At 45.1% G+C, this 22,317-nt stretch overlaps 1 protein-coding gene across 2 annotated transcripts in view; it reads left to right on the plus strand.

Moving 5' to 3' along the window:
* Window positions 1-3,420: 3,420 nt before the first annotated feature.
* Window positions 3,421-22,317, plus strand: part of LRIG1 (leucine rich repeats and immunoglobulin like domains 1) — a 110,843-nt gene continuing 91,946 nt past the window's right edge. For both annotated transcript variants that reach the window (XM_072785461.1, XM_072785462.1), the window contains exon 1: window positions 3,421-3,671. In XM_072785461.1, the coding sequence (XP_072641562.1) occupies window positions 3,436-3,671 (236 nt within the window). In that variant the 5' untranslated portion in view covers window positions 3,421-3,435. The remainder of the gene's footprint in view (window positions 3,672-22,317) is intronic.

The raw sequence follows: 22,317 nt of genomic DNA on the forward strand, positions 1-22,317 counted from the left end.
TTCTAACAATGAGAAAGCACTTCTGAATCTCAGTGTTCTATAAAACCACCAATTATCACCACCCAGAACTGTAACAAACTGCCATAATTCGGTCCTCTGGAATTTGTGTTTAAAAAAAAAAAAAGTAATACCCATGATCAACCTGCTTTCTTGTTATTTTATCATTTGCTCCTCCCCCCCCCCCCCCCCCCCCCCGCCCCGCTTGGTGATTTCAGGCTATTTAAATTGGGGTTTCTCTTTTTCAATGGGTTTAAGAGGTTTAATGGCTAAGAGAGACATGTAGCAATTCTCACTGGGGATTTGATTCCATGCAGACCCCCGGAGATTGGTCTCTGGTAGGTTAAAATGAACCAGAAAACCTAAAATCCCTGCACGACCCCTTCAAGGAATAAAGAACTATTTAAAATCGTGAAGATGGCAGTCAAGGAAAATGGGGACCCAGAGTCACCAAATCCACTCTTGCTCTGTGCTAAGTGTGCCAAGACTTGCACTTTGATAAGCAGGGACGTGGACTCCCTTAGAAATTTGTCATTGTTGTTGTTGTTCAGGTCTCCTTGATCTCAGGTTGTGGCCACAGATGATGAATTCTCTCCTGAGCCCAACATCACTGCTCTCCAAGCTCACACTCTCAATCACAAGCAGGTTGCTAGTATGTGGGCAAACTTCCATACATGGTATGGGGAGCAGACATGACTTCATGCTCTGCTGTAGACAAGAGGAACTGCCAAGGCTCAGGCGCCCAGTCCCCCCAAGTGTTCCTTGGTTTTGGAATGCTTCTCTCTGGCTGCGTGGTAACTAGACCACAGGGGATGCTTTACATTTGTAGGCACACCCTTACCTTGCAGAGTCTCAAACCCAACTTCCAGAATCTCAGTGTCCCAAAAGAGCATCGTACGGGCACGCTCACAAGCATTTGGAAAACATCTGACAATAAATATCCATTTTATAATACTTCTATGGAAGAGACCTGCAAGATAATTTTAGGTCAGCCGCTCAAGAGGTTCAATGAGTTCAACATCTTTTTGCCACATATGTTGTTTCATTTGGGGGTAGGGGTGAGGCTGGAGGACCTGACAGTTTTGTTTAAGGAAATGTTCATGGGTATTCTACATAAATTACTGTTTTGTGTTCCTTGGTCTCGAAAAGTTTAAGAAACATTGACATAAAGGACCTCATAAATTTGGGGACCCTTCAAATTCCATTCTTAGGTTTATTATTATTTTGCCGAAAGGCATTACAACACAGAGATCCATTTCTTCTTGTCCAGATGGAAGGTGTATGTTTATGTGGATTACAAATGAAACATAAAAACTGATTAAAGCCCTGGGTAGATGGGTCCGGTGTAACATTTTTCTGATAGTGTTTCTTGGGAATCATATTTGGATTGATTTACACACATATTTGAGCATTGCTTTGGGCATCACTGCTGAGATCATGCATAAAAAGACAGAGAGAGAGAGAAGCGAGGCACCATTATATCTGATAGCGTACTTAATCAGAGGAGGTAGGTGGAGAAATAGAAGAGGAGGAGGGAAATAAGGAGAAAGGAAACCAGTAACCACCAGACATGCTCCTCTGGTTGAGGCAAAGTTTAACATCTCAATTAAGATAAGCCCTCTTAGAATACATCAAATGGGTAACAAAACCCTTTAAACACGTTTCGCTTTTTTTTTTCTTTTTCTTTCTGAGCAGCAGCTCTTCTCCTCCGTTTCCATAAAACACAAAGTCAGCTTTCATTTGCTGGAGCAAGTGTTTTTGGAAAGACTTGACTTGCTGCATTTGTGCAGTTATGTTAGAAACTTGCATACACTTGGAAAGGGACGGGAGACACCAGCAAAAACCAAAACGCCCAGAGGGGCAGCTATATATTAGGGTGCTAACCTTTCCCCTTTCTCACTGCACGCTTGCATGTGTGTGTGTGCGTGTGTGTGTGTGTACACGCGCGCTCGACCTCACGGTGGTTTGGACACACATGGCTACTATGTTCGGACTTGTAAGGGCTAAACTTAGAAGATCTGCCACAATCACTATTTTTCCCTTCTACTCTGTCTCCTGAAAACCGGCTTAAAAACACTCAGATTTAAACAAACGAGCAAACAAAGCAACTCTCCATCTGAAGCCTGGAGCATTTTCAGAGGTACCCTTTAAGCGAGGGTTAGGGGTGGGCGTGCGTGTGTGTGCACCTTTGAGACCTGGTTTCTGCAGCCCACGCTCCCTTTGGTAACTGAGGACGCACTGCTGGATTTGAGAGGTCAGGAACGAGTCAGGAGCAGGACGGAGCTCCAAGTTGCGCGAAGAGGAAGGCGGCCAGCCCTCTTGAAGTGACTGGTAGGAAATCTGCGGAGTTTGAAATCTGTGCCTTGGGTCTCGCAGGGCGCCTGGCGAGTGGGCACAGACTTTGCTCCCCATCCCCGGCCCTATTTACAGCCAGGGAAGAAGGGAAGGAAGCGGGTGGCCAGGACAACTGCAAAAGCGGAGGCGTTACCCTCTTAATCAACTTTCTCTCCTCCCCTAGACCCCGAGGGCACGTCTCGCCTCCACTCCCCAGCCCGCAGCCGGCTTCTCCGCCGCCAGACGGCACGTCCCCTTTAAGGGTCGGAGGCCGCCTCTCCCTTTCGCCTCCTCCGGGTCCCCCGCCCTTCACACCTTGGGTGGGAAAAGGGAGCGGGGCGGGGCCTCCCGGGGGGCGGGGCCTCCCGGGGGGCGGGGCCTCCCGAGGGGCGGGGGGCGGGACCGCGGCGAGCGCGCCAATGGCTGCGCGGCCTGGTCGCCCTGGTCTCCGGCAGCCAATGAGCAGCGGGCCGGGGGGCGTGGCGGGCGCCGCCGCGAAGTGTCCAACGTGGGCCGGCGGGAGGCGGCGGGCGCGGAGCCCAGGGGGTGTGTGAGGGCGAGCGGCGGGGGCGGGGCGTCGGGGCCCGCCGGGAGGCCCGCGGCGAGCGGCTGATTGTTCGGCCGCGAGGTCGGCGGGGCTCTCGCGGCGCGGAGGAGCCGAGCGCGGCCCGGAACTGCGCGCGCGCGCTCAGCCTGCGGCGCCGGGACAGCGGGGGCGCTCGGGCCCGGGGGTGACCGCGCCGTCCAGCTGCGGGGCGCTGCGGGGCGCTGCGGGGCGCTGCGGGCCGCGACGAGGATGCGTTCGGGCGCGCGGCTCGGGCTGCGGGACTGAGCGCCTTCCGTGCAGGCGAGGAGCGCCGGCCGAGCCGCTGCCCTGCTGCCGGGAGCCCGGGGCTTGCAGGAGCGCCGCCGGGGCGGCCCGGATGGGCGCGGGGCTCGCGGCCCCCGCCGGCGGCTGCGGAGCGGCCCGGGCAGCGCGGGCGGACTAGCGCGGCCGGCCATGCCCCGGCGCGGAGCCTAGCGCGCCGCGGAGCCCCCCGCCCGCCCGCCCCCCGGGAGCCTCGCAGCCTCCGCGCCCGGACCTCGCCGCGCGCTGCAGACAAGATGGCGCGGCCGGTCCGGGGAGCGCTCGGGGCCCCGCGCCGCTCGCCGCGTCCGGTCCTGCCGCCGCCGCCGCCGCCGCTGCTGCTGCTGCTGCTGCTGCTCCGGCCGGGGTCGGCGGGGGCCGAGCCGCGAGCGCCCTGCGCGGCCGCCTGCACTTGCGCGGGGGACTCGCTGGACTGCGGCGGGCGCGGCTTCGCGGCGCTGCCCGGGGACCTGCCCGCCTGGACGCGGAGCCTGTGAGTGCCGGCCCACTCCCCGAGCCCCGGGCGCTGCCCTCGGAGTCGCGGCGGCGGGGGTGCCTGCCCCCCCGGGTTGCACGGGCCGCTGGCGGGGAGGCTGGGCGCCGAGGAGCGGGCGTGGGCGCGGGGCGGTGGGCTCCGGGAGGTACCCGCGGGGTCTGCAGGTGAGCGACTGCCGGGGAGCCGGAGCGCGCGTGTGCGTGTGTGTGCGCGCGTGTGTGCGCTGCAGAGCGGGAAACATCTGGAAGCGAGGGTGTCAGGAAGCCCGTCTGGGGTCTGCGGGTCTCTACTTCTTTTTTTTTTTTTCCTTTCCCCCTCTCCTGTAACCTGTAACCCAACTCTTGGGTGTGTGAGCTCCTCCGCCTTCCAGTGCGCAACGAAGGAAGGTGACTCTTGGCTCCAGTCTTCCATTTACATTATTTATTAGTGAGAGTGCGTGTGCGTAGCTGCCTCCGAGTCCCACAGGACCGTGGTGGCCTGACTTGGCTCTGGCAGGGGTACGAGCCTGCCTACACCCACGTTTGGGGGCTTGCAAAGTTCCTGGATATGTGACTGCTGTGTGTGTGTGTGTGTGTGTGAGTGGGGTGTCTTGATCCCTTTCCACCTGATGGGCATTAGGGAACTGTGTTCCAGACCCTTCCTGTCTATTCCTTAGGGGCCCTGTAGGGCTTCCTGATGCAGTGGGGTGGAGCCCCACACTTCATTTCTCCCCCGTAAATGGTGCAAATTAGGAGTAGTGCTACTTCAGGAGAAGGTGCCAGGGTCCTGGTTGCTAATTTAAGCTGTCTGTTTCACCTGAAAGAGGCTCTTTTCTGGGCTGTCAGGATCTCGGCCTGTGACGACTTTAGTGGGACCCTACTTACAGGAGATTTGGCAGGAAGAAACCGCTTTAGACGTCTGTAAACATAGTAGAATAGAATAGGCGCTTTTCTATTCTAAGAAATCTGGTTCGAGAGTCAAAAAAATCCTATCCAGTTATGGGTAATTAAGCATCTCTGCAGAACTAGCAGTACCCTCTAGAAAAGGCCTCGCTTGAATCGTCTCCTTTTCAGTTGCATAATTGGACACCTTTCCTAGAACATATAGGGGCACGGGAGGAACCTCAGGCATGACATTCACCAGTTTAAAGAAGAGAAAACTGGTGACACAAGTTTTAAACGACACCTGTGGCTTGGTCTAAGAAAATGTGGTCTGGGTATCTGGAACCGGGCACGTGGATCTGTAACTTACCACGCAGCCTGATGATCAAGTACTGTGGAGTTTTGAAACTGGATTTTTGTTGGGGTTAGGTTTTTCTCTGCAATTTTCTGCTGCTTCTGTGTAATTCACTGACTTCGTGAAAATCAGTGGTCTTGGGGGGGGGGGAGGGCTAGGGGGGTTAATACAGGAGGTGGCTGTTAAGTAGTGGGAGACAGAGCCCAGCATTGCCAGATAGAATCCTGTTTACTTGGGGCAGTCTGGGGTATGGTGGTTTTCCCTTTACATATTACTAAGATAGTTTTTAAAATAAAATCATGTGGGCAGAATCAGAATAACTTCTGAAGTGTTCACCTGTTGGAAGAATGACTACCAGTGCCATGTGTCAGTGGCATTGTGGGGAAGGCACTTAGTACAGAAGTGGTGACTGCGCAGAGAGGACAGGGTGTCCTCTTATTTGCACTTCCCGGTGGTCACAAGATCCACTTTGCCTTGTCCTTTAATTTTTGGAGCAAAACTAGCCACTTTCGGGGCTTCCTGTTGCTTAGGAGTGACATTTCACATGACATAAGTACCTTTTAAATTGCAGTCTTTTCTCTTTTACTCACACATTTGATGACCAATAAATTCCAAACTGCCTGCTTTGAGCCTCACTAGATTTGATCATGCTGATTATGGTGTTAACCGATTAGATTTTGAGATATGAATGGTGATTTCTGATTAGTATGTGGCAATACCATGTTACAAAATGGGTATCTTTTGAAAAATATGTGTGAAGTCATTTTTTTCTGATTAAAGAAAAATGAAGTGTGTGTGTGTGTGTTTTCTAGACCAGATTTCTTCATTTAAGTCATTAGTCTTATTCTGAGTTTTCCATCGGGATATTTATATGGTTTAAATTCCTGGCTATGATTCAGCAAGACTTTAGGGGAGAAAGTCTCTGTATATAATAAAATAAAATATCTTGTAGTTTCACCAAGTTTATACCCTCCCAGTCCATTGTGTCTAGAAAATGCTTTGAGCTCATTTATAACCCCATGAACTAGATTTACTGCAGCTAGTTCAAACAATTTCAGGCTATGGGTTGGAGATAGAAGGGGACCTGTGGCTTTATGGAACTTTTTTTTTTAACTTTTGTAAACAGAGCATCTAATTTTGGAGTTGCTCCTAGGCCTAGTGTACAGAAAGTAAGACTTTTTAATAGTAAATGTAAATGCAGTTTGAATAGGAAAAAAATGGAATGGCAGTGGTAGAAGGGAAAATGCGTTCATTCCTGGAGCCTGAGGATAACGTCTTCACAATAACTTATGGTTGTAGTAGTTGAGCCATAACTGAGTCTGCCATCCCATTACGTAGGTGAGATTGGCATAGTCCAACCAGCACATTCATAAATAGCACCAAGCATTGCCAAGCCTTATTCCAACTTCCCAGAACCTTAGAAGAAGTTGAACTTCTTAGAACTTAGATGTTTGCTTTCTTTGAAATTATTTTTGAGAGCAGGGCTTCAGAAGCTGTTTGAGCAGTATTAAATACAATTTACCTTAGACTCTTCCCTGTGGCATAAAGTTGAGCACAGTATGTGGCTAGTGTAACTGTTCTGGGACTGAATGGTGGCTTATGGGATTGTGATTGGAAAGAGGGCAGGCCCCGGAGGAGCAAATCCAGATTCTCAGTCGTTCTTACTGGGGAGGGAAGGTGACACAGCATTTGAAAGCCAGGATTTTGACTCAAGGACTCCTCGTGCAGTTATCCGGAGCCACATTCAGATGAGTGTATTGATTTGGGTCTCTTTGTATTATGTCTCCTTAGGTATTTGCGGTATCAAACCTGGGGGCTTAAGTCTAACCTTGTCAGTTCTGGCACAAAAAGTGGTGCTCAAGATTGCATTAGAAAATAAACACCAGCCAGAGGTTGCCATTGTAGTTGTGTAGCAAAGAGGGCCTTTGTCTTTCAAATTTTACAGCTGTGCTAGAAGGGCCAGGTGTGCAGGGTGTTGTGAATTAAGGATTTGGAACGTACTTCCCATCCTGTTTATGCAAATTAGACTTAAATTTGACTTAAATCATTGATGATGACCAGATTGTTCCAGAACCTCAGGTGAGATGTGTGTGTGTGTGTGTGTGTGTGTGTAAGAAGTTGATGATTGTAAGGATTGTCCTCAGGTCTTCCCTTCGGCCCATTTTTCTCTTTGTGTCCCTATATAACTTACAAAGAACTCATCAGACATCATCCAATTTCTGAGGATGGACAAAGGGTTGTTGGGAATATGGGTTAATGGCCAAAAATCTGAAAGGTACAAGTGCTTTCAGAGTTTTGGGGACATTTAGCTTGGGCTCAGAGTCCTTTCCTTTGCAACAAGTGTCAGAAGCCTGGTCTCCCTTCCCCTCCAAGATGCAGTGTTTGTCTATTACTAGTTCTCTGACACCTGTTTTGAGTAAGGGAAGTCTGGCAAATAAAATTAGTTGCCTTGAGAGAAAGGCACACTATTTCAGTCCCTCTGATATGAAATGATAGCCATCAAAATCCAAATTTGTGAATACTGTGAAATTAGGAAGCGTATGGAGACTCCCGGGTTCCCAAATAAGTGAACTGTGTTGGCACACAGTGCCCCTCTTGCCTTCAGGATGTCAGAACTGTTCATGCCCCCTTTCCCAGGGACCGTTTTCAAAAGAAAATATCTCTTTCAATAATTACATTTGGTCACTAGATTTCACAAACTTTGGACTCTGGAATGTATTGTCAGGAATAATTCATCATCTCCAAAAAACTGAAGATGTTTCAATGTAATAAGAGCTCTTTCCTACTAGATGTCCCGATGTCCCGGCAATCTAGCTCTGCTCCTTTGGCTAGAGATTTCTCTCCCTGCAGAGCTCATTTCTTTGCCTGTGTTCCCCACGCAGCCTGCCCTGAGCGCGTTGGGATGGCCTCTGGCTGACCTTTCTCTCCCTCAGAGACCATGCTCACAATGAAAGGGCCTCTCCCCCATTCTGCAGAAGTGTCTCCTTGGTGCAAAGGCTGTTCAGCATCCTCCCTTTCAGGGTGGACAGGAATGCAAGAGAGCCACTAGGGTTTTGTGTCACTTAACAATGCACCTGGCCCAGTTCTGTGCACCTGCTGAAGCCCTGAAGGCCTGTTAGTCAGGGAAGGGGAGGTTATTTAACATAGCCTGTGGTTATTTTAAAAGTGACAACCACAGGAGAGACAAGTCTGGAAAAGGGATTCATTGAATTTAAAGTCTCTATAAGTAAATAATGGATGTTGGTTGTACCACCGTCTTTTCTTCTTTTTCCCCATTTGTTTAAAACTCCAAGGGATTCTTCTGACTTACTCCATAGGTTGAAGGACTTCAGGTTTTCCTAAGCAAGCCTAATTTTCAACTCCTTTTGAAAGAGCTTGGGGACATTTACTCGTTGGGGACCTTCCCCCTCCTCAGAAACTGCAATTTGAAACCCTGGGGGTCTTTTAAAAGCCAACAGGACTCTGGGCTGTGTTAATATTCAGAGCTGTTTACAATGGATGCAGTTTCAAAGGCTGAAGGCATTGTCTTGAGACAAGAGGGAGGAGGGGTAGAAGCAAAATTCCCAGGCAGAGGAGGGAAAATATCTAAAAATCCCCAATGTTCCTTGGCCTGTGGGAAATTCAGGGACTGTTAGTGGTGTTTTTCTATGACTTATGCATGACCTTGGGCCTATGCGGTCCCTTCCATCTGCCTCATGGATTCAGTTCATGTTGTGTGTCAGTAATGTGATTGTCCTCTGCTTATGTGTCCAGTTCAAGTTTGAGAATCAGTTAAGAAGCTCAGATCTGTTCGTGTCTTCCCACGCAAAGAAGTAGGACTTTAAAGACCAAAGGTTAAAATTTTCACAGTAGTTTACCCACTTGAAACCTTCACTTATTTTTTTATATAACTAATAGACTAATAACTAATAATTAGGCTAATAACTAATATAACTAATAGTAGAGTTTAATAGTACAGACTCACCAGTTAATTGGCCAATTCCATGATTGTGGCTAAGAAAGTTTTGACTGAAAATCTTTTTTTTTAATTTTTATTTTTAAAAGATTTTATTCATTTCTTCATGATAGACAGGCGGGGGCGGGGGGTAGACAGAGGGAGAAGCAGGGTCCATGCAGGGAGCCCGATGTGGGACTCGATCCCGGGACCGCGGGGTCATGTCCTGAGCGGAAGGCAGATAGATGCTCAACCTCTGAGCCACCCAGGGATCCCAAGAAGTTGCCAGTTTTTATGCTGGTTTTTGTTTCTCGTTTTTTAAATTTTTTAATTTTTTTTTATTTTTTGGAGGGAGTATGCTTCTGGATTTTTCTTATCCAAGGACTTTTTTGCTTTATATGTTCCTATATTATTACATTTTTTTTTTAATAATCTAATACTTTCTATGTGGTTTTTATCCAAGTATGTTCTGCATACTCTTCTGAAACACAAGCTGTAAGCCCAGCTGCTTACAGAAGTCACTTGGTTTCTTAAAAAACTGTTCCTTCATTTCACTGGGTTTCAAGCGTTTTTGTGTTTTGCCTTCAGTTGTCTTTGTCCTCAAAATGAGCATTCCCTGTGTTGGGTATTGGGTTGGGTTGTTGGTGGGGAGGAGACTGGGTGAGGGTGAAGCTTTCTTCACTTCCACTCTGTTTCATATGTGGATACCCTCATCCCTGGTGATCACACCCGGCACACACCCTTCACTAGGGAACTGTGATGAAGAGATTGCAAATTACTTCGAGAAGCCATCCCTGGCCCCACCACCCCACAGCTCCTGTGTGATTTGGGGCAAACGTCCTTCCTTTATCTCTAATAAAGGGGATTGTATTAGTCCAAGTGGCAGCTGCGGTGAAGACAGATACACATGTGTTTAGTCCACTTCCTCAATATAAGTCTGTCAGTTCACTGCTGATTCTGGAGCCCAGTTGCGAGTTGAAAGCCTCAGTAACTCAAGGTTTACATCTTCTCACGGCCAGTCCTTCCACGTCAGATTTCTTGGTGACAGATGCTTCCTAGGAAAAGCTGACTTGTCCGAAATGAGGACCTGTTTTGGAGTTGGCAGGTGGCAGGGCTCACATCCCATGCAGCCTTCTCTCATGAAGTTTTTGGTGATATGTATAAAGTGAAACAAGTAAAATTTCATATGCCCTTGGGAATCTTAGGCCAACCTGGAGGGCTGGCGGGAAGCTGTGAACAGTTGCAGCAAATTATACAAATTATACAATTAGCAAAAATTATTGAGGTGGTTTATAAATGTATTCCAGTTGTGCAAATACTTCTGTTCCTTTAGCATTATCCTTTGGGAGGTGGCTATGGGAAGGAGGCAGAGAAGTGAGAGGCCCTTAAACTAATAGTTTTATCCTATTATTTCCCTGGTTTCACTGAAACTGAACCCTACTGAGACGCAGGTCGTGCCTCTAGGTCGATAGCTTGGAAGCCTGCAGGTGCGCCCTTCCAGGCAGGGGTTAGGTTTCAGACTCTGGGGCCAGCTGAATGCTGCGCTGTACCCATTTCTCTTTGGAAATATTTGAGAGTGGAGGAGGGGTGAGGGGTGTTGATTGTTGGGTTGTACACAGAGAGCTGAAGAGCTCTGACATTTTTCATTTGTTTTGGTTTGTTTGCAGCTATATTGTATGGGACACGGGTGGTGAGCACAGGGTCATGTCTGGAATCTGGCAAGGATGCCACCTGAAAAGCCATTTGCTGTTACTCCTTCTGCACCTGTACCTGTGTCCTTTCCCCAGTGAATGGCCGTGATTCACAGCCTTGCCCACATGAACGGCTACGATTGTTGGCGTCTTTATTACTATTTAATCTGGCATAACCGGTAAAGCCCATTGTGTGAACAACCAATCCGTTCATCTCTGCAAGTCCTAATACATCTTGGTTTCCTTATGAACCAGGATGCAGGTTCCAATCACTGCTTGTTCAGTTTGTTTTGGCAAAAGGTGGCATTCAGGGAGTTTAAAGAAAGCATGGTCTGTCTCTCTTTAAGCACTTCGCATTGATTATTCTTTAAACTTCTGTGGTGGACAGGTCTCTAATCTTCTAAGATCTGCAGGGTTTTGTTTTGTTTTGTATTTTCCTCAAGGTCTCATTATTAGGAATTTAGTGAATGAAATGAATGAGGGTCTGTCCAGCAAGCAGAATTACCTAGTTGTTAAGAAACAAGGTGAAAATGAGGATTTTTTTAAGCTGATAAAAAAAATCCACAGCATCATCATCTTCTGAGGCTCCTTTATGCAGCATTTAGCAAGTGACCCCCCACCCCCACTTCCTATCCTTTGTTCCTTCCACCAATTTATAATCTGTCATTCAAATAATTTGTCACTTAAAGCATACATTACGCTGATAAATCCTCTCTCTTGGTGCATTCTTGATGATAGCCTGTTAGAGACTCTGAGAAGTATCTAACTTTTGAACTGGAGGACAGATAATCCTGCTTTCTGCCAAACCTTAATAGTTGCAGAGCTCTTTGCTTTCTTGAAAGCATTTGTGTATCAGACATTAGCGCTTTGGGCTGGTTGGAGAGAACTTGACCAGGCAACGTCTGCTGGTCTTGAGTATCTTTTCTTACCTTTTTTATTAAGGAGCTACCAGACATCTCTGGAAGTGGATAGGGAGAGGTAGTGAACTCTCTGTACCATCCACCAGCTTCAACAATGATCACCCCATGGCTCCTCCCGTTTGATCTGTGCCCCAACACACTTTTCACCTTTCATGTTTTTTGGAAGCAAATCCAAACATACCATTTCATGTGTAAATGTATCAGATATTATTATTATGAACAGCTTTATCAAGATATAATTCACATACCATACAGTTCACTATAGGGTGATTTTAAGAAATGTAAATTTGAACAACTTTTGGGGAAAAAAAAAACCCCACATCATTTAAGTGTGTTTTTCCAAAAGGAATTTTGGTTAAGCTGTCTTTACAGAATGTTTATTGAGCATGTACTGTGTGCACTCTGACTTTGTGTGTTCTAAGAATAGGATTCCCCCCCCCCACCTCCTTCTTCTGGGAGGTGCTTAGAAAGTTCTTTGGTCCTATAGGCCTTTGCCAGGAGTATGCAATTTTGAACTGTCCTCTCTCCCCACATAGCTCTTCATTGAGATGTTTCTACAATGCTATTAATTGCTGATTAGAAGCCACTTGTGAACAAACATAACTTCGAATGGGTCATTTAAAAAGTGATATTTCAGATCTTGTTGGTTAATAGAGGGGTAATTAGCCGTTGGGTGTAGTTAGGTCTCCAGTCTGAACCAAGTTAACTGTTGTTTACTTTGCAAGGCCTGACCCTCCAGCTGTGGCTACTTGAAGCTGCTTTAAATAGAGTGAGAGGCACCCTGGAAGAAAATCCTCCAAAAGCAAAGAACTAGGTTCCTGGAACCCTCTGTGCTTGATTTAAACTTCACAGTCTTGAAAATGCTTTTCTTCAAGTAGCTGCAGAATGGTTTTGTTTTGTTTTGTTTTGTAGAAGTTTAGTTTCTCCACAGCCTGCACTGCTGTTGTTATTTAGGAGAGACCCTTTGAGAGTTTATGCTGACTGCTGCTTCGTTAGGAATCTGAATGGGAGTTCCTTGTCTCCAAGTTCCGTTTGTGATTGTGCGCTCATCCTGGTTTATTGAATGATTTCCATATCCTATTTGTGAAAATTGAATTCCATATTGATTATGGGGCGTTCAGGGGTTTTAAAAGCTGTGCAGTGTGGTCATGTCAAACTCAGAGACAAAGTAAGCTTAATTAAACTTCTGTGATATTTGTTTAGATACCATCTTACAGTGAATTCTACCTTTGAAAAAGTGGAAGTACATGCCAGAGGCCTTATAAAAATTTTTTTGGGGGGGAGGGTTTAAAATTAAGAAATTTTGACTGTGAATTTAATAATCTGTTTTGCAATCTGGGAGAACTACATTCCTTCATCTGATTTCAGCGGTGTGATACGGTGGTCTATCACCATGCAACTTGCCTACGTTGTAGTTTGTGTTTTACCTTTAATTATTTTTTGTTGTTGTTAGTGATTTCCTCTCTCCACCTGGGCTGGTGTGAGTTTCTGGCATACAGGCTCACAGTGCTTGCAAAACTTATAAACAGCCAGAAGAGCTCATTGCTTCCAGGAAGTTGGTTGTTGATGCAGTGAAGTGATGGATGCATGCAGAAGCTGCAGTCTGGAGGGGCTGGGGTTTCCTTCTGTCTTTGGAGGAGAGGAGATCCAGAAAGCAAACTGAAATGTTGTGTAGCTGTTAAAGCCTGCCTCGTCCCAAATTCCTCTGAATGTTTGCTCAGATTTGGTGTCTGTGTAGGACTCTTGGCCACGGGTGATTTGACCTCATCAAGGGCCGTGCTTTGCCCAAGTGAAAAATCAAGAACTCTTCTAATGGAGATTTTTGGGTTCTTTCACAAGTTCATTTGAAACAGTACTTAGAAATGATTAAATTATATTGAATTCCAGATGCTCCTAAAATAAAGACTGGCTGACCTCAAATATTATTTGTTGTGGGGGGAGGTCTAGGGAAATTTATTATATCTGAAATCTTGGAATTCAGTACATCTTTCTGGGCAGAAAGGCGACATTTTCATGAAGCTTCATAAAGGGGTTCGTGACCAAAGAGGGATTAAAAACTATTGAACTAAAAGGAAAAATTAATTTTCTTAAGGCTATGAAGGCAGAAATGTGGTAGGATGAAAAAATAGCCTGTAGCTGGGTATCAGGAGACCTTGGGGTTTTGTCCCAGCTCAGCTCCTGATCGGTAGTGTAACCTTGGGCTAATGAATTAATTTCCTTTCTGGAAAGGGATGTATGACTTCTAAGACTCCTTATTTTCAGGTTTATGATTCTCTCCTAATTGAAGCAAAGAGGAAATAAGCTTACTACTCATTGGACGGTACAAATTAGAAAATTGAACTGTGTGTCTAGCATACTTCCTTAAAAGTGATCTTTGTATGTCTGGCAGTTCTGAGCAGAATCCTCAAATGGGTACCTGGGCAGCAAAGGAAAATGAGGTGTGCGTGAGGACTTCTGAATGAATAGGCCTTTGGGTGTTATTGAAGCAGAGCAAATATTCCATGGTATTTCTTTGGCCATTGCCTCTTTCTTTCCCTTTGGAAAACTCAAAACTTTGGAAGCTAATGAAGACCTACTTTGGACTTTTGATTTAGCTTTTTAAGATTTAGGTTAAAAAAAAAAAAGGCAAATAAATTAATGGCATGTTTTCCAAAGTTGCTTATCTCTGCTTACCTTGGGGCAGCATCTCTCTCAAGCAAGCCTTCAGTGCATACTTGGGATAAAGGAAGTTAGTTGTAAGCGATGCTGATAAACTGCCCTGAATTTCTAGATGGGCCATCTTGGATGGATTTCCATAGTCCTCTCCAGAGGAAGGGCAGTTACACACCACCTGGCCTGTCCTTTCTGAGCTGGTTCTCCATGGTATGAACATAGTGGATATCAGAGTAGCTTTTAACCGTTTTACCAGGAGATGTCTTGTGTGTATCTTTTAAGGCAGAAGCTCAACAGCCTAATATATGTAGTCCAGTGGTGTGGTTTCTCCAATTTTCAAAGTCTGTCGCTCACTCTTTTTGGGCAGGTTAATTCCAGAGCTACCCATCTGCCTGTGTTTTCATTGGTTTGCTCTTTGTTAGGCGCTGTTCTTGAAAATTGGGATCCTATCATCACCTGACTCCTTAAAAGACTTTTTTTATCATACAGAATCTAGATGTTTTTATTTTGTGATCTGAATACCTCCTTCACTGTCACCTGGAGTCCGTTAGTGATGTCAGTGACAATTCTTGGGTTTTTCTCTTTTTTTCTTTAGAACAAATTCTTGGAATTTGGAAGCTTGTTTGGGGATACAGCTAAAATGCAGTAAAGTTGGAGGTACAATTAGTGGTTTGGCACTTGTTGACAGGAAGTTTAACAGGAATTAGGGGCTACTTTCAGGCTAAAGGAAATAATCCAAAGAACTAGAATTTTTTTTTTTTTAAGCAGTCCCCTTTTAAGACCTGAAGATGGCCTTTTTTCATGGGCTTTCTGATCAAAATAGACCGAATAATCTTCCCATGATTATGTGAGTCCTTTTGTCAGTGTCAGACATAATCTCTGTTTTTCACTTGACCTTGTTCACTCATTATTTATATCTAGTCATCTCTCAGTGGCTTCTCCATCTCTCCAGTTAGGTAAGTTTTCACACATCTCTGTCTTCCTTCACTTTGATTTTTAAGTAGGAGGGATTGTTCAGGTTCACTTACCTAAGAATCCCCTGGCAATTATTTGTTTATTGCCCTATGCCTTTCCTTCTTGGGGCTAGGTGCATCTTTTCTGGGCAGAAGGGAGCTCATGTTTCCATTATTTTTCAAAGGGCATCTGAGGTTTAGCCCCAAAGTGTGATTACTCTTGATTAACCTGTGTGGAGGACCTAACAGAGGTGCTTTTGGAACTTAGATGTAAGGAGTTAGAGGACCTGTTTCTTTGTGCTGAGGACCTGTTTTTCCATCCAGTGTTAGCTGATGAGTAAAGGGATAGATTCAGAGGTGAGTCTGAATGGACTTGTATGGACCTTCAGTGAGAAGTCATAACTTGTGGTTTGTTTGATTTTATATGTCAGGGCGAACTTTTGAGAGAATATCTGACCTAAAACAAAAATTATGGATGGTCCTCCCTTCCTTTCTCCTTATTTTCTCCTTTCTGCTTGAGAACCACTTCAAAGAATCAGATGTGTTGGTGCCAGACGCCATGCAGTTATTGTTAAAAGAATTTGGAAATATAATTGAAAACAAACTTTGTTGAGCAGAGCAGATCCAGGCGAGTTCTTATTTTGAGGGAGAAGGGAATTCCAAGTTTTTCCTCTATTTGGAGCTGATGTCTCCGAACACTTGTTCTGTGAGATGAATCATCTGTGAATTCTACATCTGGGAGTTATATATTGGGAAATGGCATTCTTTTAAATGCAGAAGAAACACAAAAGCTTAAAGTTACAGTGTAGTTGGAAAATTCTAGTCAGAGTTTCAAAAAAAAATGAGCATTGAGGTGAAATTGGCAGAATCATTGGACATGAGATTGTGATACCTAAAATAGACATGCCCTTATATGGAAAGCAGCATGCCAGCCACACTTATTTATGGGGACCCCTCCCCTTTGTTTAGAGACACATGACCTTTTAAAAAATTTTGTAAACATCAACGAATTAGAATCATTAGTTGAGGCGAATGTGACTTGGGTCTGAACTGACTTAAGCATTTGTCTTAAACACTTCAAATAAATCCAAGCCATGGTCACCAATGAAAAACCCAGAGCAGTGCAGCGTTTCAAGGTCTCCTGGGGGAAGATAATGCTATGTCCTCATTCACCGTGTCCTCAAGCCCCCTTCATTCCACATGTGTGGTTGTGAGGAGCGGTGGTAATGGGGATAAAGCAGCCATGTTGTTGGGTGACACAATGGTCAGAGTGGTGGCTCTGGGGTCCAGGCTGCCTGGTGATCTTAGGCAACTGACTCAGGTTCCTCTTGCATTACCTGAGGATAATTATAATGCCCATCTCATTGAACTTGTTATGAGGACAAAACTGAAATAATTTGTAATTTTTAGAGGAGGGCCTAACACATAGCAGAAGCTTGGGTAAGGTTAGCTACTATTGTTATAATTCTAGCAGTAATAGCAGTTTACAGTTTTGCAGCTGGAATCCTGTCCTTTAATGTAATTATCATCTTAACTCTATGAAATGTAATACCTCTGCATCATACACGAGGCCGGGAATGGTTGGCTGATTTGCTCAGGGTCTAGCCGTTGCCAAAGTCAGAACTCAAACCTGACACTCCATGCTGGTACTTAGAATGACTATGGTAGAAACTAGTACTGTTTGTTTTCTTGTGTTTGTCTTGCTTCCCTTTCAAGTCTGCGTGCTCCTGGAGTCCAGGGATCGGTCCTTCAACTCCTTGGGACCTGAAGCACCTAGCACAGTTGTAGCCGAGCAGCCTGTGCTCCATAAATGGTGTCTTGAATGGGATCTTGAAGAGCATGCTTCTCCATTGGTAGACTCATGTGTCAGAATCCATTTTTGGTGTGCCCCTTTGGTGAAGGGGGTGGTAGCAGGCGCATATGTCTCACCATCTGTTGTTTATTGTTTCTCTTAGGTTGTGGTTTGTGTTCCTGTTCCATGTTTCTTTGGTTTCTGGAGCAACTGCGAATATTATATGCTCAGGGATCAAAAAAGTAAACTATTTATAAACAGTAAAGTATCCTTGGGTTTGGAAAGTGTTTTTCTCAAATGCGTGTATATTTGGTGGCTTTATTATAATCTCACTGATGTATCATTAGACAATTTGTAGACTGAGGCACATTTAAAAGATGGGCGAGTTGTAGGCTGGCCTTGTGTAACCAGCTTACAAACGGCCTTGGTGATAAGGCCCTGGTGTTAACGCTGACCTGAGTGGTGTATTTTTAACTCAAGAACATATAAACAGTTTAGCCTGCCGATGGAGTTTATACTCCGCCTGAAATCCTTGGCATGCCTTGAATCCTGCAGCCTTGGGAGATATATGTGGTCCTGGGAGACCGTGGTGGCCACCAGTGACCCTCTGGGCCCTACTCTTCACCTTAAAAAAAAAAAAAAAAGACCCCAGCAAAGATGATGAAAGGAAGAAAGGGAGAATTCCTCAGTAGTTTTGTAGGATACATTTTATATCCAGCTTTTCTCCTATACTATTTCATTGTGGTATGCGGATTTTCGGGGGCATGGGGAGAATTTTCTTCCGTTTTGCTTCCCCTGCCAGCCACGGGGTCTCCGCAGAGTCACAGATTGCAACACGTGACTCCCATTGCCTAAAGCTCTGGCTGTCCACCCACCTCTCCAGTGTTCATTGTTTATTCCTCTGTGGCTCCCTGGGTCCCGGCCGCCACGTGGGACTTTTTCCATGCCCTTATAATACCGCCTGTGTCGTGTCTCTCACATCCTCTTCCCTCTGCCTGGAGAAATGTTCTTCCCTCTTTGCGTTGCAAACTCCTCTTTGTCCCCCCTTAGCTGTCCCTTAGAAACTCTTCCTGACCTTCCTACTGAATTCTGCCTTGAGAACTGTGTAGTGGCTTTATACAGAATTGATGAGTTGACCGACAACTCTCCAACTCTCCAACTCCCCCCCACCCAATCCATCTTCTATAATCTTACCTGAAAGCAGGGACTGGTTTTGTGTCTGACCTACCATTGTATTTCTAGAAACTGGCCCACATTATATTTTGCGTACAGATATTGATGGAGATAGAGCCATTGGTCTTCATTCTATGTGGTCCTATAAACCCTATAGAGATACATCTCCCAAACACTTAGGATAATATAGACCTCCCAGAGGCTCATTTGTCTATACATTTTCTAAATATACCTTGTCTGCTTGATAGTATCCTCTATTCCCCACGAAATATTAATGTTGAGAGACTTAGAACAATGAAAAGGAAGAAGAAACAAAGAGTTGGAGTTAAAAGATAGGCAATTTCCGAGCCACATTAAGAGTTGATTGTTTTTCATTCCTCTGTTGTGAGAAGGTGGCTGGCTTTTAAATCCCCTATCCAGGGGTTGTTATTGAAACTCCTGTTCGGTTTGAACACTGCAAGTGACCTGTCTCCCACACGGGGTCCCCAGGCATTATTTCCCTTCTGGATCTCCGGTGGCTGTCGTTGGCAGGTGGGCTGGACCCGGCTGCTCTGCTCCATGTTGTGTTTGGCGAGGGAGCCCACAGTGCATTTCCCAACTGTCGACATGGCCTCTCATCTGCTCTTTTGCTAGAGCTGATGTTTGGAGTCTGTTTTTTGAGGATTGACACTGCAGGGGAGGGTTGTTTCTTACCTAGACTGAGGCTGTCTAGACACCCTTCCCCTTGTGGTTATTCTGCTCAGTTTATGCTGAGCCCTGGCCAGGGCAGCTGGTCTGGGTTGCTTGGCTCTTCTTTACTTTCCAAAGACCTCTACTTTGACAAAAAGGATGGTCAGGCCAAGGTCGTTTTTCTCGCTCTTTGCTGGCAGAGGAAAAGGCTGCTCTCCTTGACCGGAGTGAGTTGTGAGAACACTGAGGGCAGGTTACCGTGCCCTCCTTGGTTCAATCCAAACTAGCAACTTAGGTTTATAGAAGCTTCCGTGGCCAGAGACTTCTGAGCAGATAGATTTCTAAATCTGGCCCCTTTCCGCATGGACCTCAGGTGTGGGCAGTCTCCTGGAGATGCTAACAAGTAGTGGGGAAAACTGTGTTCAGCTCAGTGAGCTCTGCCTCAAATGTTTATTTTAATGGTATCAAGATCTTCTTGTAGGAGGGTCCTTTAATACCCAGTAAGTTATGATAGTCAAGGAACATGATTTCATGTAAATGGGATTTTATACTATTGACCTATAGTCTAGTTACCATGCCTTTATTTTAGTTACTTTTGATATTCTGGTGACACATGGTAGACATGTCTGTTGAATAAAGAGGAAACTACAAACGAAAAAAAAAATGATCTCATTATCCAGTGACCAACCAGATCACTCTGGAGTATGAATATGTCTGCGGTTGAGTTATATTTTTTAATACAAAATTAAGGTTGCTATACACTTGTAATTCTATTTTTTAAAAAAGACTCAATATCATAAATATTTTCTGTAATATTAAACATTTTTTAAAATACCATTTAATGCATAATTCAACTTTCCCTGATATTAGGCATCTAAGTTTTTTCCTAAACTAGGGTAAACATCCTTATAAATATATGTTTATACGTTTCATATTTCCATAGGCTGAGTTACTAAATTCAGATTGCCCTGGATATACAACTTCTTAAGATTTTTGGCACTGCTGCTCCTACGAGGCCACCAATTTACATATGAAATTGTACCCATTTCCCCCACACCATCATGAACATTTAGATGCTGCTTTATATTTTCGGTAACCGTACACCAGTTTAATACCTGAAAATTGCACTGGATTATTTTAATGTGCGTTTCTTTGGATGATGAGGCTGAAGATCTTTGCATATGTTACTCACAGACATTTCCTTTTTAAATTTCCTTCTTTTTCTGACACAGAGTTAGCTGAATAAATGAACTTCATTCATGGCCTCATCTGTGAACTCTGGGCTTGAACCACAGATCTATCCCTAATTCGAGAGACGATGTGTTTCTTAGAGTCTGAAAAGCCTCTTTCCCGCAGGTGTCACTGCCGAGAACACCGTGCTCTGTGTGGGCTCGTCACAGATTCACAGATTCTGAATCTGACCTAGGAAATGTTTTTGTGTTCTTCTTAAACTGAAGTTGATTATGTGTTCTGGAGGGGAATGTTGCGGTGGCTTTGCAGATACCCAGAAGTAGCCCCAGCCCGCTTGAGCCCTGCAGAGCCAGCCTGCCTGTGCCCAAGCCGCCCTGCCTGGGGCTGGCGTGCCTGGTACCTACAGCTGGTAGGAATCAGAGCAGATTAGCGTGGCGGAGAACCCTTCAGGAACAGCTTCCAGCAAATGGAAATTATTTTAAAACAAATTGATGTGGTTTTTCTGTCAAACCTACTTGGAGCATAAACAAGGTTGGACTGTACGCTGCTTCCCTTCTACAGACTAGGCCGTGTTTAGAATGTGGCTTTGAGCAAAGTAAACATGGTCTTGAAAGTGAGTTGTCATTGTGTGTGTCTGACTTGAAAAGTAAAAGTAGCGCACTAAACCCGCATCCTCAATGACTGTCTGGTGGCACGGAAGACTTCCCTTCTCTTTGGTTTGTCTTCTGGCCGCAGCTGTCACTGCTTCCTGGAAGGGTTTTAAAGGTAAGAAGTAATTTGCTGTTGAAAGGATTAAAAGGAAAGAAGTACCAGGTCAGTTTCTGCGGTGAGATAAGCATTTTAATCTTACCCCTTTGCCGTGGAGGAATATCAAAAACATCTTGTGAAATACTTAACTGTGTGTGTTTTTGAGCGGACATGCGGGCCCGTATCCCGTATCCCCCCCGCCCCCCCGCCCTGTTTGTGCATCTGAATTCTCTGCTAGTTGCAAGGTGGTTCCTCCACACTAGGACAGTGTCAGCTTTATTAAATTGGCCACAGGCTCCCTAGAAGGTGAAACAATGCTCTTAATGTTCTGATTATATATTAATGAACAACCAGGCCAAGGGGCACTTGCCAAAAAAGCTACAAAGTGAGAAAGCCACCAATATCAGAGTGAACTTTGCACTCTGAAAGTGTGAATGATGTTGGGTGAAAGAAGTTTATTGCACAAGGGGAACAACTGGAATCTCTTTGATGTCGGTTAGAATCCAGGCCCCATTAGACTTTCGGACTTCCCAGTTAACTACATCTTTGCTGGTCTAGGGGACATGCTATGGTCCAGGCATGACCAGCATACTAGTAGCAGGGCAAAGGAGGTGGGGGGCGCATTGGGCATTTATATCTGCTCTCAGTGATCTTCAACTAATTTTAATCTAAAATTGAAACGTATAGTCTCCAACCTTTCCACTGGAAAGACTTTTTCCAGAAATAGCATGCTGTGATTCTAAAAGCAGCCTGGGGTTAGATCTTAATCAATTAGATCTTCATCTTAATCTAACTAATTTATTTCTCCCCATTGTGGTGACATTTTGTCCTGCCTTCTGGCTTATTCTTAATTTTTGAATGGCTGGCAGTGGGGAACCCTGCTTTCCACGGCCTTATTAAATAATTACGCAAAAGAAGAAGAAAAAGAAAAAAAAACCCTGCTCTTTCCAAATCCTGAGAATTTGTTTTCTGCAGGAGGCTAATACTCCAGCTGAGGTTTTCCACCTGTGATGGCTCCCTGAGCAGAGCTCTGGTAGTGAGTCATAGTCGTTTAGGAAGCAGCAAGGATTGACTGGGTGGGAGGGAATTTTGAAGGTGGTATCATGGCTTTACCATTCAAAATGTGGGTATTTTGTCTGCTGTCCACTTCATTTATCTACTAGCACTTGGAAAATTATTTTTGCATTCTTGTGGTACAGAAGTAGCTAGTTGGCATTTTCCTTAGAATTTTGAGAGTCTGATAAGGCAGGCAGGTTTTTTTCTTTTTAAAAAATAGCTTTATTGAAATACAATTCAAATTCCATGAAAATCATCCTTTTAAATGATTTGATACAGGGTGTTTTAAGTAGGCTCCACACCTGGCACAACAGTTTGAACTCCTGATCCTGAGATCAAGACATGAGCTGAGCTATGATCCAGGGTTTTTAACATATTCACAGTTATACAACCATCACTACTAATTCCAGAGCATTTTCATCACCCCAAAATAAAACCTTGTATCCACTAGCTGTCCCTCCCTATTCTTTCTTCCTCCCGCTGGCAATATCTACTTTTTATCTCTATGAATTTGCCTATTCTGGACATTTCATATTGATGGAATCATACAATACTAGCCTTTTGGGTCTGGTTTCTTTCCCTTAGCATGATATTATCAGAGTTCTTTCATGTTAGAGCACGTATCAGCTATTTCTCCTTTTTATGGCTGC

The sequence above is a fragment of the Canis lupus genome, chromosome 19, assembly GCF_048164855.1.
Source record: "Canis lupus baileyi chromosome 19, mCanLup2.hap1, whole genome shotgun sequence".
NCBI classification, from domain to species: Eukaryota; Metazoa; Chordata; class Mammalia; order Carnivora; family Canidae; genus Canis; species Canis lupus.